The 14,171-nt window shown below is 50.9% G+C and overlaps 1 protein-coding gene across 1 annotated transcript; it reads left to right on the top strand.

The window, feature by feature from the left end:
• The first annotated feature begins 7,553 nt into the window (after positions 1–7,553).
• On the top strand, positions 7,554–14,159 carry DYNLL2 (dynein light chain LC8-type 2). The gene is made up of 3 exons (XM_052688887.1): positions 7,554–7,695; positions 10,480–10,618; positions 12,280–14,159. Exons 2-3 carry the CDS (start codon positions 10,487–10,489, stop codon positions 12,415–12,417), a joined length of 270 nt encoding a protein of 89 aa, XP_052544847.1. The 5' UTR covers positions 7,554–7,695; positions 10,480–10,486; the 3' UTR covers positions 12,418–14,159.
• Positions 14,160–14,171: the final 12 nt, after the last annotated feature.

A 14,171-nucleotide genomic window follows, 5' to 3' on the forward strand; every position in this document is an offset into this window, starting at 1 on the left:
TGGAGGTTGCGCTTGGCTTTTGCAGAGGTGGCAATGCGTTGTGAGGTCAGATGTGGCACTGGGGCAGACAGTGGTTGGCTGCCTGCAGCCTGGCTGGCTCTGCCAGCAGCAGTGCTGAGACCGCCTGGTGCTGGAGGGCTGAATCACAGCACCACGGGGATGGGGGAACACAGCAACTCAGCGTGCAGAAAACCCCTTGTGCTCCTGAGTTAATTGAGGGATTTTGAGAAATGTCCTAGCACTTGGTAGTGGCTGTCGTGCTTACTTCATTTTCATATGCTAATTAAAAGAGAGTATTCCTCCAGCAAACGGTGGCATTCTCGCTATGAAGTTTCAATGTGCTTGATTATTATCAGTGCCTTTCATTTCCCTTTCTGTGGGTTAAAGTGCAGTAATGCCCTCTGCTCTAATGGTTTCTGACGTCGCTGGATTGCTGGTGGTTTAAAGACTGCCGTTAATCACAGAAAGATGTGATGAGCAAAGCCCATCATCAGAAGCGGTGCTTTACCCAAATACAACTCCTGGTTCCTGGGGATTTCCTGCATCTTCAAGGAGTTTTAATGGTTTCACGGTTCTCTTGAAACCAGAGTGTGAACTCGTTGCAAAGACCCCAAACACGCTCTTCACATGTGTGGAGAAGGCTCCAGCCTATGCCTGGGAATGATTCTTAATAAACTGCTGGAAGTTATTCTTAAAGGCATCATAAGATAATGGTGAATCTCCCTGGTCTGCTAAAACCCGCCACACAATTTCTTTTGTGTGTTAATAGTCCTTATAACTACTTTAAGTGATTGCTTTAATTACTTTAATGAAGTGTCTCTTCATAGAATTATTGAATGTTTTCTTTCTCATTACCTTTTTTAGCTCCGTGTTATCAGCAGAGCACTGAAAGCATTTGGGTAAGCTGCAGAATGTTTGGTTGCTTTTTCAGAGCTGCTTTTGGCTTTCTGGAAAAATGTATTTGTGGAGAATCATTAAACATTAATTACGTAGAAAATAAATTACTAGGTAAGAAATGGCAAATAGTTAAAAACAAACAAACAAACCAACCAAAAATGTCAACCAGCTGCTGTAAAATGATGGGCTTCTGTTCTCACAACAAGAACAGAGCTTTCTAGCAGAGAATCGATCAGCAAAGCAAACATGAACCAAGTCACCCAGCTCCTCTGGGTGGAGCTATGCCGGAGCTCAGCCTGCTCCCACTGCCTGCTCTCGGCTTCTCATGTTGCAAACGAAGCCGAGCAGGTTTGGTTTGGCCCTCGCTGGCATCCTCACAGCTTTCCTTCTCCCCTCTTCTTTCTGGGACCTTTTCCCACGCTGTTAAACAGCCCTCGCTCTGCTCAGACAGCCGTGTGATGCCACAGATGGCTCTTGGCGTGAAGACACTGCAGCGAGCTCATTATTCACTTTTACTGATGATGAAACAGAAGCGTTGGAGGAGCAGTGGCTTTCCCAGGGCTGGGGTGAGAGAACTGCTCCTAAAGTGCTGCGGAATTGGGCAGGGATTAATCCTGTCACACTGCACTGCAAAATAACAACCCCTAAAGCCCTGATTGTTTGGGAGAAAAGGGCTGTTTTTAAGCAGTGCTGTGAGCTGGAACAGTTACTGTAGAACTGAGTTGTCCAAACTTCCCGATCCGTGACAATGGCTCTGGGGAACTGGGTTCACTGGCAGATCAGCAGTGACGCAAAACTGCACAGACTGTCTCTGCAGCTCTACATGATGAGCCAGAGGTGTCTCCATGCCATGCATTTACTTGTGCTCATTTTATTTATTTAGATATATGCATAAGCCACAAGATTCGGTGTGCACATGCTGTGGCTTGTCCCAATGCACACCTTGGCTGTGCAAACTCTACCTGAAAGCCAACCCAGGTGAAAAACACGGATGGAGGGCAGGGTGAGGAAAGCCGCCAGAAGAGCGGGCAGAGATGCAGCCCCTGTGCATTAGGACCAGGGTCATACCAAAGTCATCAATGCGACTTGAAAGGTGATGGAAGTTATTTGCTAAGAGTTAGGCTGAGCATGCCTGCAGGGCACACGGTGCGAAGGGTCACAGTGCTGCCATGGGGCACTGCCCCTGCTCTGTTGCTGCTCCCGCACGTGATGCCTGTGAGCTAACAGCACGAGGATGATGTGTTGGGAGAGATGCTTGGGTTTTAGGAATCCTGGAACACTGATCATGATAACACCTACACCCCTGAAGCTATTAAATGCGACTTACTCAGAAGAGCCGTGACTGTAACATCTCTATTTGTCTTGCTAGCAACAATTAAAAGCTCATTAACAAAATTAGGTTTTGGTGGGATATGCGCTGCCTTGTTGTCACGTTGCCATGACTTCAAGGTGAGGTTCCCTTGGGTTCCTCACCATGTGGGTGGAACTGAGCCCAGAGTCCCTGGCGAGCCCCAAGCTGCTGTGGCAATTGCTGTCCCTGTGGTCCCCGCTGGGCATTCACACTGTGCTGCCGGGTGCTCTGGAGGATGAGGAACAGAAACACTGGTAATGAACACAAAACACGAGCCCTCTCCTTCCTGCCAAGGAATGAGTAAACAAAAGGCACAGCCATCTCCTGGGTGCTCATTTCAGCGTCTGTCTGTCCAGCAGGGACACGAGGTCCATGCGTACCAATGTCCTCTTGGTTGTGTCTCCCTCAGGAGTGTGCGTAGATCTGAGGCTTTTTGCTCTCCAAAAATAGCCCCAATTTTTCAGGCCTCAGTAGTTTGTAAAGGAGGTTTTCCATTAGTGTTCAGTCAGACTGCAGGCAGCAGTGATGTCTGTGCTGTGTTCTGCCTGGGGTGTTCAGGCAGAATGTGACCCCACATGGATGTAGTTCTGGTGATTTCTTTTTATACAAGCTGTAGAAAAGTGTATCCACAGCAGCTACTTTACATAGCAATTCCTTACGTTGTTTCCCAGGCAGAACATTACCATTTTGTTCTCTGAAATGCCAGACGTGGGCAGGCAGGAGAGGTGCAGGGGGCTCTGGGAGAGCTGAGCTGCAAAGGCATGGGGCCCTGCTCACCAGGTCAGCAGATGGATTTGTTTCCTTTTGCACGGGGCTGTGCACCTCGCTGCAGTGCTATTTTCCATTACGGACCTCGTGTCCGCAGCAAAAGGAACAAACCAGCCAATGCACGCTGCTGGCCCTTGGGGGAAACATAAAGCAGCAGCTCAGAACACTTTTGTTTTCTTTGAGAGCATAAAAGACGTCAGAAAGTATTTGTTTTCCCCCAGGACTTTTTTTTCTTTTTCTTTTTTATTCACCTTTTTCTTCCTTCTCTCCCCACTGAGCAGAGAGCAGCCATGCACTGTGACCGCTTGCCTGCTGGAAGCAAACACGAACCAAATGCTGCACCGTGCCAGGGCTGATGGACAGAAACATGTGCCTTTTCCTTGCCATGAACTCCATCTGAGCACCTCCAAACCACAGCAGAGTGATGCTCTGTGGCCCAGGGAGCACAGCCAGACCCTGCCTGGGCATGGCACTGCATGGGCTGCACTGAGGGGAGAGGGTGGGGATGGACAGCGTGGGATCCAGAAGCAGTAAATTACACAAAGTCGAGTTGTCTCTTCAGCACTTCTATTAGTAGATAAAGCTGCCTTTTGTTTGGACAAAAGTGCTGAAATGATTCCAAAAGGTCCTCTGGGTTTTGGAGCTGGTTTTACCGGCCGTGGAAGGCAATGTTCAGGTGCCCTTCTTGTGCAGGGCGTTGCTGTCTGCACAAAGAGCCACATCACTGGTAGCAAAGCCCAAATGTCACGTGCATCCCACCAGAAGAGCTGCCTTGCCCTCTTGCTAGAGATGCAAGCAGGATTTCAGCCACCTGTTTCAAAATAAATCCCAGTTGCCATCAGGTATGCTGGCATACCCCAGGATGTGGGGCTGCTCTTGCTGAGGCTGGGCTGGAGCAGTGCAAGTGGCCCCCCTGCACCTGGGCGGAGCAGCCTGGAGCATCTCTCTAATTAAAACCAAATCCCTCGTGGGCTCTTACACCCAGAGATGTATTACAGGCTTAAGGGATGCATAAAATGTGTGTTTATTGATTGGGCCAAGTATTGCAGCTCCTTCTGCAGAGTGAAGTGAGAGCATCAGTATGATTGACCAGGCTGTGGGAGGGCAGCTGTGTCAGTATAGCGTCAAGAATAGTGATTCCAGATTCCATTATTTTCCCTCTTTTTCCTTCACTCAGTTAGGGAACTGCTAGAGCCTAAGTAAAGCACAGAAGTGCTGCTGACCTACATCACAGACCTGCATTTGGAACACCGTGCATCCTTGCTGTGCTGTCGTGAGGTCTGCATCAACTGAGGGCAGCAGCTCTGTTCTGTGCCCCAGGAGCTCGATGGGAGGGCTGAGGGGTTCCTGGCCAGGCTGTGGGTGCAGCACTGCTGATGGAAGCCTGCAGGGCATCAATCACAGGGTTGCTGCAATCCTGCATTACTCTGAGCTAGCTCACTCACCCAATTACTTTATTAATGAGTGTCCAATTAGCCAGGTGCAAGTGGCCAGCAGTGCCTACATGAACACCCATTTCAGGCATGAGTGCCTGACAAATGCACACATGAGAGCCCCCTTGGTGAATGCAGAGCACATTTCTGTGTGAGCACCCAGGATCTCTGTGCAGGAGCACTTGATTCATTCGGGGGTGAGTGCTAGGAAGATTCCTGAGTGCCAAACAGTGTCCATGTGAGCAGCCAGCGGGCTCTTGTTTGTGCACTTGGTGGACTTACACAGTCACAACTGGCTCCTGCACAAGTGCAGGATCAGCTCATGCATGAATGCTTGGTTTCTGCATGCATGAATGCCTAATTACTGCCCACATGAGCACCCAATCAATGCATGAATGAGCACACAAGTATTTTGCACGAGTGCCCAGTTACTTTGCATATTAATGCCCATTTAGTGTGTGCATGACTGTTCACTTAAGTCATGAACTTACAAGTGAGCCCACTGTGTGTTCCCTGAGTGGGGACGCTCCCATGGGCTGCGACCACGGAAGGATGAGGAGAGAGCAGTGTGTGGCACATGGCTCTGAAACAACTTTTCCTTTGGTGTTAAAGGCCCTTCTAAGCCTGCCTTTCACCTCGGAGTAGAACAGACCGGAGGGAGGTTCCAGCCTGTTTCTTGCCTGGGATGCTCGAGCTGCCCTGGTCCTGCTGCAGTGTACATAGAGGTGCTAATTGCATTCCTGTGCTAACGTGACCCTGCCCAGATTCCAGATAGGTATTTTTGTTTATGGATCCTGCATGAATTGCACACCACAAGTCAGTTGCAAAAACTTGTAGCAAGCAGATGACCTGAATACATATTAATAAGGCTCACAAGCCATTTAGTATTAAAGAGTTTTCTGTCATGCTTGTGGGATTGCAGGCAACACACTACCTCGTGGAAAGCAATGTTTAGACAAAAAGCCATCTACAGCTCATCACATTTTTAAGACCATTTACCTTAGAGATACGTCTGTACGTGTCCTTTGCTGCAGGGCAGACGGGGGGGTGAGGCAGGGTTGTGGGAGTGACTTCTCTGTCACGCTGCAGCTGTGCAGGCAGCCCTGCGAACCTCAGCAGAAACCAGATGTGGGGCATAAACTGCTCAGCAGCATCCGTGACATTGGCACTTTGTTCCTGTGCAGGTGCTTTGCAGCTTGTCCCTTTGAGGAGATCTGAGCTGCTGGGGCCTTTGCTTGAGGTACCAGCCCCAGAAGGAAGATTGTCTGTGATGGCAATGTCTCCGGACCAGGAAAGGCATCACAGCAGCTCCGCTGGGATATCTGTGCTCTGACCACAGCAGACAGCTCTTGGCAGAGGGGCTTTGTGCTGATACAGTGAATGGCCAAATGTCCCTTGTATGCACTGCCATGGTGCCATCAGGATGTCAGGGGTGTCTCTACCATGCCACATTCCCAAGCCACGTGAGAGCTGGGAGATGAGTTAAAAAAAGAAACTGCTCTTCTGCTGCTGCTGCTTTTATTGATGATTATTGGCAAACAGAGCAGCTGATGGCAGAGTCTTGAGATAAGCAGGTAAAGGAGGCGCGATGGAGGAAGGAAGAGAGGAGTTGCTGCAGGGAGAGAAGACAAAGGCAGTGCTTGTACAGTCATCTCTGTAGAAGTGTGGTTTCATTGCAGATATTTCCCTGGCTTCAGGACAGAGACCCAGGCAGAAAGGCCATCCCTGAGAACAGAGGAGCCGAGCCACGGCTGGAGCTGGAAATGTGCCTGGTCAGGAAGCGCCTGGCCGCAGGGCAAAGCTGGACTGGCAGATGAGCACAGCCTTAGATGGCAAGCAGCTCTGCACAGCCAGGTCCTTTTCATCTCTCTGAAGTGCCTTATATAGTGCACCAAGAGCAATTTATAAATAAATGTTTTTTGTCACGATTTAGGAACGCATCTCCCACTTGAATCACTTCCTCCTGTGCAGGCCATGCTCCTTCCCGTGCACAGAAACGCCCAGCCCACAGAGCCAGTGCTGCACTGCTACTGGCTGGGCTGTGGCCAGCTCCTGCTTCTGGTTTGAGGTCCAGGGCTCCAGCTATACAGAACAGGCACGGTTCAGCAGCCACTTTTCCAGTCTTAAGATCTCCTCTGTCCCCATCATCTACTCCAGCCTCAGTTCAGGATTAACATTACGTTAAACCGCAGCTACCTTGACTTCGTGGGTGTCATTACTGCACATGAGGATTAAGCAGATACTCATGTCAGCAGGAGGGGTGGGAATGGAGAGCTGACTCTCCAGAACCCTCCCTACTAACGAAGCTCCTTCACTTAGCAAGGGATGCTGCAGCAGTACGGACCATGAAACTCAGCTCCGCTGAGCCACAGCAACAGGATCGGGCCGGGCGTACGGTGAGCTTCTGGAAACATGGCCTGGGAACGTCGAGCCCCAGTGCCGGGGATGGGAGCCGGCGCAGCCCGCCCTGCGGCGTGGCAGCGGGAACGCCTTCCTGCCTGGCTCTCCCTCGGGCAGTTCCTCGGCACCCATGCCGGCTGAGAGGGTGCAACCAGAATGAGGGCTGGCGGGCCGCCATCCCGGCACACTGGGCACCCCAAGGACACCCGTAGGCTCAGAGCGCGTTGACGGAGGGCGCTTTCAGTCCTGTCACCAGAGCACACCCGCATCTTCCTGAGGACAAGGAGCAGAAGGCCCATGGAGCAGAAGGCCGGTCCCGCCGAAGTGCGCCTGGTCTCTGCACCCAGCAGCAGCCCTCCGCGGCACAGGGCGTCCCTCCCGGGGTGTGACGGACCCCGGCGGGATGAGGTGCCCCAGCCGGCGATTAAGATCCAGGGAACCCCACCGCGGGCGGCGCGGCCCAACTCCGCCCCTCAGGCTGAGGGGACGGCCCCGCCCCGCCCCTGGCCCCGCCCCGCCCCGCGCGCCCGCGCGCGGCATTGTGGGATGAAACAGGATGTAGGCAGAGCAGCGCGGGCGGACGGGCCGGGCCGGCGGGCAGCTCTGCGGCGCAGCCAATAGGGGCTCGGCGTGGAGCGAGGCGCAGCCAATGAGGGCGCGGCGGTCAGTGCGCCGCAGCGGGCGGGGCGGTATTTGAGCGCGGCGCGGCGGCGCGGCGCAGAGCGCTCGGCGCGACGCAGGGAGCGGAGCGGAACGGGCAGAGAGAGGCGAGCAGGTCCGGGCCTCCTCCCACCTCCTCCTCGGTGCCGTTCCTCGCTCTCCCCGGTCGGCCCTGTCACTGTGAAGGTGAGCGACGCCCCGCTGGGCTGGGACTGCGGAAAACGCCGCGCTTCGCCCGGTGCCCCCCGGTCCCTGCGTGCGGCGGGGCGGGTCGCGGATCCGGGCGGCTCCGTCCGATTATCTGAGGCCGCCCCGCCCCGGCGGCTTCTGCCGGCCTCGCTCCGCGCAAGGTCACCGCCGCCCCCGGGGCTCCCCCCGGTGAAGGTCACGCGGTGCCTCGGCCTGCGCTCGGCTCCGGAGGCCGCGGGGACGCCTCTCGCTGGGGAAGGGGCCGCGCCGCGCCCGGGGTCGCTTCTGCAGGGCTGCGAGCCGGGCCTCGTCCTGCCGCCCTGTAGGAAGTGCTTTGGGAGCCGGCCTGGGCCTAAACCCTGTCCCGAAGCCTCATCCTGTCCTGGTCTGCTCCTCTCTGAAGACTCCAACTGGAGGGGTGGCTCTCAGAGCTATGCCGTTACGCCTTCCTGGGGCCCGTCCTGCCCCGCTAAGCGCCGGGCTTTGCGTTTCCTCACAAACAGAGCTGGGTGCAAGGCCCCGAGGGCCGGCTGTGCCTTAAGGCTGAGACGTGTTCTCGTGCTGTTGGGCTGCCGTGCAGGAGGGATGCCCGTGTCACACCCGGGAGGGAGCTGAGGCCCGGGCCCAGTTCTGGGCACTCAGGTGGGTGCCTGGGGAGAGGTCTGGCCTCCAGCCCTGCCATTACTGCCCTCGGGAGGCTGCTGTGCCTGGAGCAGTGGTACTGGAGAGGGCCGGTTGGCCTTGCAGCTCTCCTGAAGGCTGGTGGGCTCTTACTCTGGTGCTGTTGGCCATTGAAGGCGCCGTTCTGCACTGAGATGTTCCTTGCCAGAATGATGAAGACAGAAGATGCTTTTTGCAGGTCGCTTGATGCCTGCTTATGTAATGGCAGATGTCCTCTGAACTCTGTGTGTTGCAGATGTGTGAAGGCCAGGTGTTCCTCAAAGAGGCTTTCCTGGGAGAAATATCCATGAGTGAATCTCTGCTATGTCACTTCCTGTGGGGTGGACGTGCAGAAGGCTCTTCCAAGGGGGTGCCAGCCCCCTGGATAATGAATCCACACCTGCAGGCTGTTAGCTTGGTTCTTCTGAGTCATGTCTTGCCCTGTCAGGGTTTCTAGGCCCCATGCTAGAGCCTGCTGTCTCGAACCACAGCAGAGAGGGGAACAAACTGCAAGTGGCTTTTCCAGAGCAGTGATAGAGGCGTGTGCTCTGTTGCTGTCTGAGCTCAGTTCCTGTCGTTCTTCCTGGTGCTATTAGTGTATGTTAATAGCAGTGCTCTATTAAGCACCACATCTACATAGTATAAATTAAGGTTGCAGTAGAAGACTTCAAGTGCAGACTGAGTAAAGAATTGAAGTATTGTAATTGTAGGGCTGCAATTATGTAACTGGATTCTCTTTCTCTCTGGGTAGCAGGCTCCTTTAATTGCTGTAACAAAGCTACTCCTTCAGTTTTCTGGGACTGTTCCAGGAAGCGATCATTGTATGCAGCAGATTTTCTTCACTCTTTGGTAAAGCTATGAATGTGCAGTTTCACAACTTAAAAATATCCTTGGTACTATTGCATGGGCTCACAGCATTGTAGAGAGATCTAGTAAACTTACGGGTGTTTTGCAGGCTTAATTGGAGGTACTTCTTGCCAGTAAGTAGCTTATTTCACAGAGTTTTAGTGCACTCTGGTAGGAGCTGCTGCTGAGGTGAGCAGCAGTGCTTCTTCTCAGCATAGGCCTTTGCTTGACCAGCCCCACAGATGGTGCTTGCTTCCTGACTGGGCACTCCCTGGGATGGTGCCTCTGGTGTCTAGAGTGGGATTTGGAGCAGGCCAGCCAGCAGTGCTGCACTGGGCTCCTTTCCTTGCTTCAGGAAAGGCTGTGGGGCTGGGATTGCCAGACCCTGCTTTCTAGGATAATGTGAACTGCATACAGGAGGCTTCCCAATGCTGACTGCCTCATAGAAAGGCCGTGGTAAGTCTACATGTCAGTGGCTCCATGCATGTCAACTAGCTCACAGTGAAGGAAGTAAATGCTCAACTGGAGTTACCATTTCCTGCTTTATAGAGGTGATGGGCAGTGCTGGTGTGCTGGTGTCTCACACCTGTGCTGTGATCTATAGGCGGTGGAAGAAAGATGAGGTACCCTTCCCTGGCCCTAGCAGTGGCTGGCTTCCCCAGCCTGTTTCCCTGTTAGGCTGTAGCATGGTGTTTCTGGTTTGTCAGACTCGCTTTGTCCTGTGGGAGTAGCTGAAATCTGGGGTTTAGCAGCAATGCTGTAGTGATAGGCTGACTGTGGAACAGTGTTCGTTGCAAGTGGAACGAGCAACAGCAGCTGCTGGTCAAGGGCAAAATGAAAGTAGTTTTACTGTTGTCATGCTTAGCAAGCTGCTGCTGGGGACAGGTCTGGGGCCAGCTCCTGAGGCTCCAAGCAGGATGATGCTCCAAACTGTTGGTGCACCTGGAAGGCAGACTGGGCTGTAGCCTACTGATGTGTAGGGAGGGCTCTGTCTCTGCAGATCTTGTCTCCTCCCACACCAGCTTTTTTTTGCCTGTTTGATGCAGGTGATGGTGTTGAGCTATCTCTGATCTAACCTCCAGACATTGCCAATGCTTGAGTGTTCCAGCTGTGAAGGATCTGGGACTGTGAGAGGCTCCCTGATAAACTCGCACTGGGTGTAACGGATTTCATAGTATTGGCCTGTGATGCAGTTTGCCATAAAGGAAAACCTCTGAGCATGGGCAGCTGCTCCTTTCTTGGGAAGAGATTAAAGGAATCTATGTTCTGCCTTAGGTTCACGATGTCTGACAGAAAGGCTGTCATCAAGAATGCAGACATGTCCGAGGACATGCAGCAGGATGCTGTTGACTGTGCCACACAGGCAATGGAGAAGTACAACATAGAAAAGGACATTGCAGCATATATAAAGAAGGTAACTAAGGGATGAGGGGGGTGCTCTGCCTGAGACTTCCTGCAGCTCTTAAGTATGTGTGTGTTGAGCCTGAGTGTCTGACACGTCGCACTTCAGTGTTTGGAAGAAGATGTTTTCTTTGCTGCTTTACTGCTATTCCCAAGAGGATGGAGTGACTTTTCCAAGGTCAGAGAAAGACTGTGGCAGAGCAGGGCCTGGTGTATTGCTGCTCTCAGCAAGCAGTTTGAGTGCTTTCCCTCTCAATTTGCTAGCCTTAAGAGCTGGCTGCAGCCTCTATTTAGGGCTTGCTCCATGGATGCTGCTGCTTTTGCTTGACTGCTTCTGCTTGACTGGCAGTACAGGTGCAGGATGGGATTACTCCGAAGCTTCATGCAGAAGTGGGCAGCCCTGCATGAGCAGTTCTGTTTGTAGTGTTCCAGACTCCAGGGTGGTGGGTGTGGAGGAGGATGCAGCGTCGTTCTGCCTGGCAGGAATGTACAAACAAGCTGCTTTAAAAGCAGTGCAGGCAGTTCCCCTGGCTCATGAAGTTTCCCTGTTTGCGGGAGCCCATTAACTTCTGTTTCTTGCTTGACAGCATCTGGGGAGCTGTCAGTTCCATCTATAGCCACTTCTCTGAAAAATGGCCAAAGTCTTTTTGAAGGAGCAAAATGATTATGTAGGTAATACAGTCCTGGCACCAGGGTTAGCTTTTGGGCCTTGCTTGTAATCTAAGCGTGAATGGATTCAAAGATGTTTCCTAACTTCTCAGATCACTTTGGTCTGTTGAAGCAAGACCTATCTCAAAGTGCTTGAGGCAATGCAGTGTGCAAAGTGAGTGAATGCAACAGAGAATCCAAAAAGTTGGCCTTTATTTTCTAAGAGTGTTGGGTGAAATTATTTGTTGCACCTTCACGCCCTGGCGAGAAAGCTTTTAGCTACTTCAAAGGTTACCTGCAAGGAGTTTGAGACTCCTGCTGCTGTCTGAGGACTAAGGCTCGCTTTAATCTTTGTGCTCTTCTGGCTCTGTATGGGCGAGGGAAGGGTGTTCCTGGGTGTTACCTGTTAGAGGGAAGAAAATGTGCTCTCACCTGCTAAACAGACTAAAAAAATTAATAACCAGTGTTCCTTTTGCCTACCTTCTACCTCAAAGATCTTAGCTGTGTCCTGTGAATCTTCTTGCTTACTTACACTGGAACGTTCTCCTGTTAATGAAGAAGTGTCCCAAACAGCATACACCAGACTTCTTCTTTTACTTAGGTGACCTTTAAGCTCAAATGCCTTGCTAGAGCAGACATGCCAAAATCTTTTTTTTCTTTTTTTAGTAGGATTGGAATGGGAGAGTAGAAATATTCCCCTGAGCTACCTACATGAAGGGCTTGTATAGTGCTGTACTGAGGAGAGCTCTTACGTCTGCTCATTCTGCCCAAGGCTGATGCATGTTCCAGATCTCAGGAGATAATTTGCTTGTGTTGGATCCTTCAGACAAGCCGGTGCAGTGCAGAGGCCTGGCTTGTGTCGGTCACTGCTTCACTTAATGCAATGGTATCTTGCAGTGGGAAATCCAAAGATGCTGCAGGTGGGAGGAGAGGAGTTAGTGTGAACAGAACCAGCTAAGAATTTGTACTTAGAGCTATTTTCATGTGGGCTTTCTTGGCCTTAATGCCTCTCTTCTGTTTCTTCAGGAATTTGACAAGAAATACAACCCAACTTGGCACTGCATTGTTGGCAGAAACTTTGGCAGCTACGTAACACATGAGACAAAGCACTTCATCTATTTTTACTTGGGTCAGGTTGCAATTCTTCTCTTCAAGTCTGGATAGGAAGTAGGAGCAAGAGAAATCTGGACTGTAATGCACTGATGGCTGAAGCCACGACTCCCCTTAACATGGCTATGCCGCTGCATGGACTGTATACTATATTTAATGTGTATATGTTGCAGTAAAATTCTACTTCTGTTTAGTTGCCTGGGAAGAAGGCGGCATTTTTTGTTACTGCTTTTTTTTTTGGTTGTATTGCACTAGGAAACCTGTAAATGCTTAAACAATGGCCTTTACGTGGTAAGAAATAAAACTGTTCCACAACAGCTCCCTCAGTGGTAATTCCTTCTTTGAGGCTGGGAAAACTTCTTTGGGCAGGCCAAAAAGACCCTGACTTCCTTATGGAGTTTTACTAGACTGTTAATCATGTAATGAGGAGCAAAGCCAGTGTGAGCCTCTGTACCCACCCTGCAGACTGTAGAGAGCTGGCTCTCCTAGTAACCTCAGCGCAGGTACTCAACCCACCTGAAAGCTGGTAGGGTGGCTCTTATTTCTGTGGCTTTCACACATGTTGAACTCCACCCTGGACTGTGATAAAAACAGACTTGCAGCTGGCACCCTCAGTGTTCTTTCAGTACCCATCACTGTATTTTTTGGCTCTGCTGAAACATTGACCTAGGCTTGTAAGCACCTCAGCCTGGTCTAGAAGACTTCAAGAAGCATCCCCTTGAGATGCTGCTTCCTGCAGCGAGCAGCAACCTCTGGCTGAAGTCTTTAGACCTCGATGCTGAGATCTAAAGTTGGCCACGTGGCCCATCCCTGAAATGGAGTAGATATCAAATTGGTGACTACTGACAACAACTTATTTGGCATGTTTTTAGCCAGTTGTCTCAACACTGCCTTAACTTGATGCTCTCCTTTAAAACAAGCTAGTCATGTGGAAGATTTGTAAGTGGCCACTGTCTCCTTTTTTTAATTTCTGTAGCTGATAAGCTATTTCTGGAGGGCTGTCCTCCATGTTCTGATATCTGCTTTTGTTCTTAAAGCACAGTACCAAGAAGTTATATTTACATGTGATGTTTGTGTGAAGGAAACTCATGTGACATCTGCTTCAATGGCAGAAAAATGTCTTGGTCTCCAATAGGTTCAGCGGTGATGTTGTCTTAGTATGTACTGACTCTTGGATTAAACTGCAGGAAGTGTTTTTTATCTGGGTGGGAGAAATCCTTCTGAAGGACAGTGTGATGGCAAGTAAATACTTAGTGCTTGTCATAAAGTCTATTGTTGGTTTGTTGACTGATGTATAGGCAATATCACTGGGCTTGTGAGCCTAGCTTGTGTCTCTAGGACAGGTTTGGTGTTGGTAACCAGTCACTGGTGGGGTGGGAAGGCGGAGTGAAGGGAGCTATTCTTTGTGAAATGGCTGGATGACCCAGGTTGACTACTTCCTGAAGTAAAAGTCTTTCTTGTCTCTGTGCAAAATCCAAAGTATGCCTAATTTTGTAATATGGATAGAACAATGTTGTAACTAGAAAGAATGTAGCTGTCATTACTTCATGTTGATGGAAATGTTTGCACTGGGGTAACGTGCCTTGGGCTGTCTGGGGCACTCTTGTGGTCTTGTCTGTTGAGAACTCCACTCTTGAACTGAAAGAATGTTTTGGATTTGTTTTTTTTCCAAGCATGAGTCTAATGTGAACCTGTTCACGGTCTCTTGTGGAGCAAGATATGTTCCCTTCATAACTGCAATGGCTCAAATACCATTTATTTTTTTCAAACATTAAAGGTGAATTGACACATTTAAACAGCCTCTGGTT

The sequence above is a fragment of the Tympanuchus pallidicinctus genome, unplaced genomic scaffold (genome assembly GCF_026119805.1).
Source record: "Tympanuchus pallidicinctus isolate F22 unplaced genomic scaffold, pur_lepc_1.0 scaffold24, whole genome shotgun sequence".
In the NCBI taxonomy this organism is placed as follows: domain Eukaryota; kingdom Metazoa; phylum Chordata; class Aves; order Galliformes; family Phasianidae; genus Tympanuchus; species Tympanuchus pallidicinctus.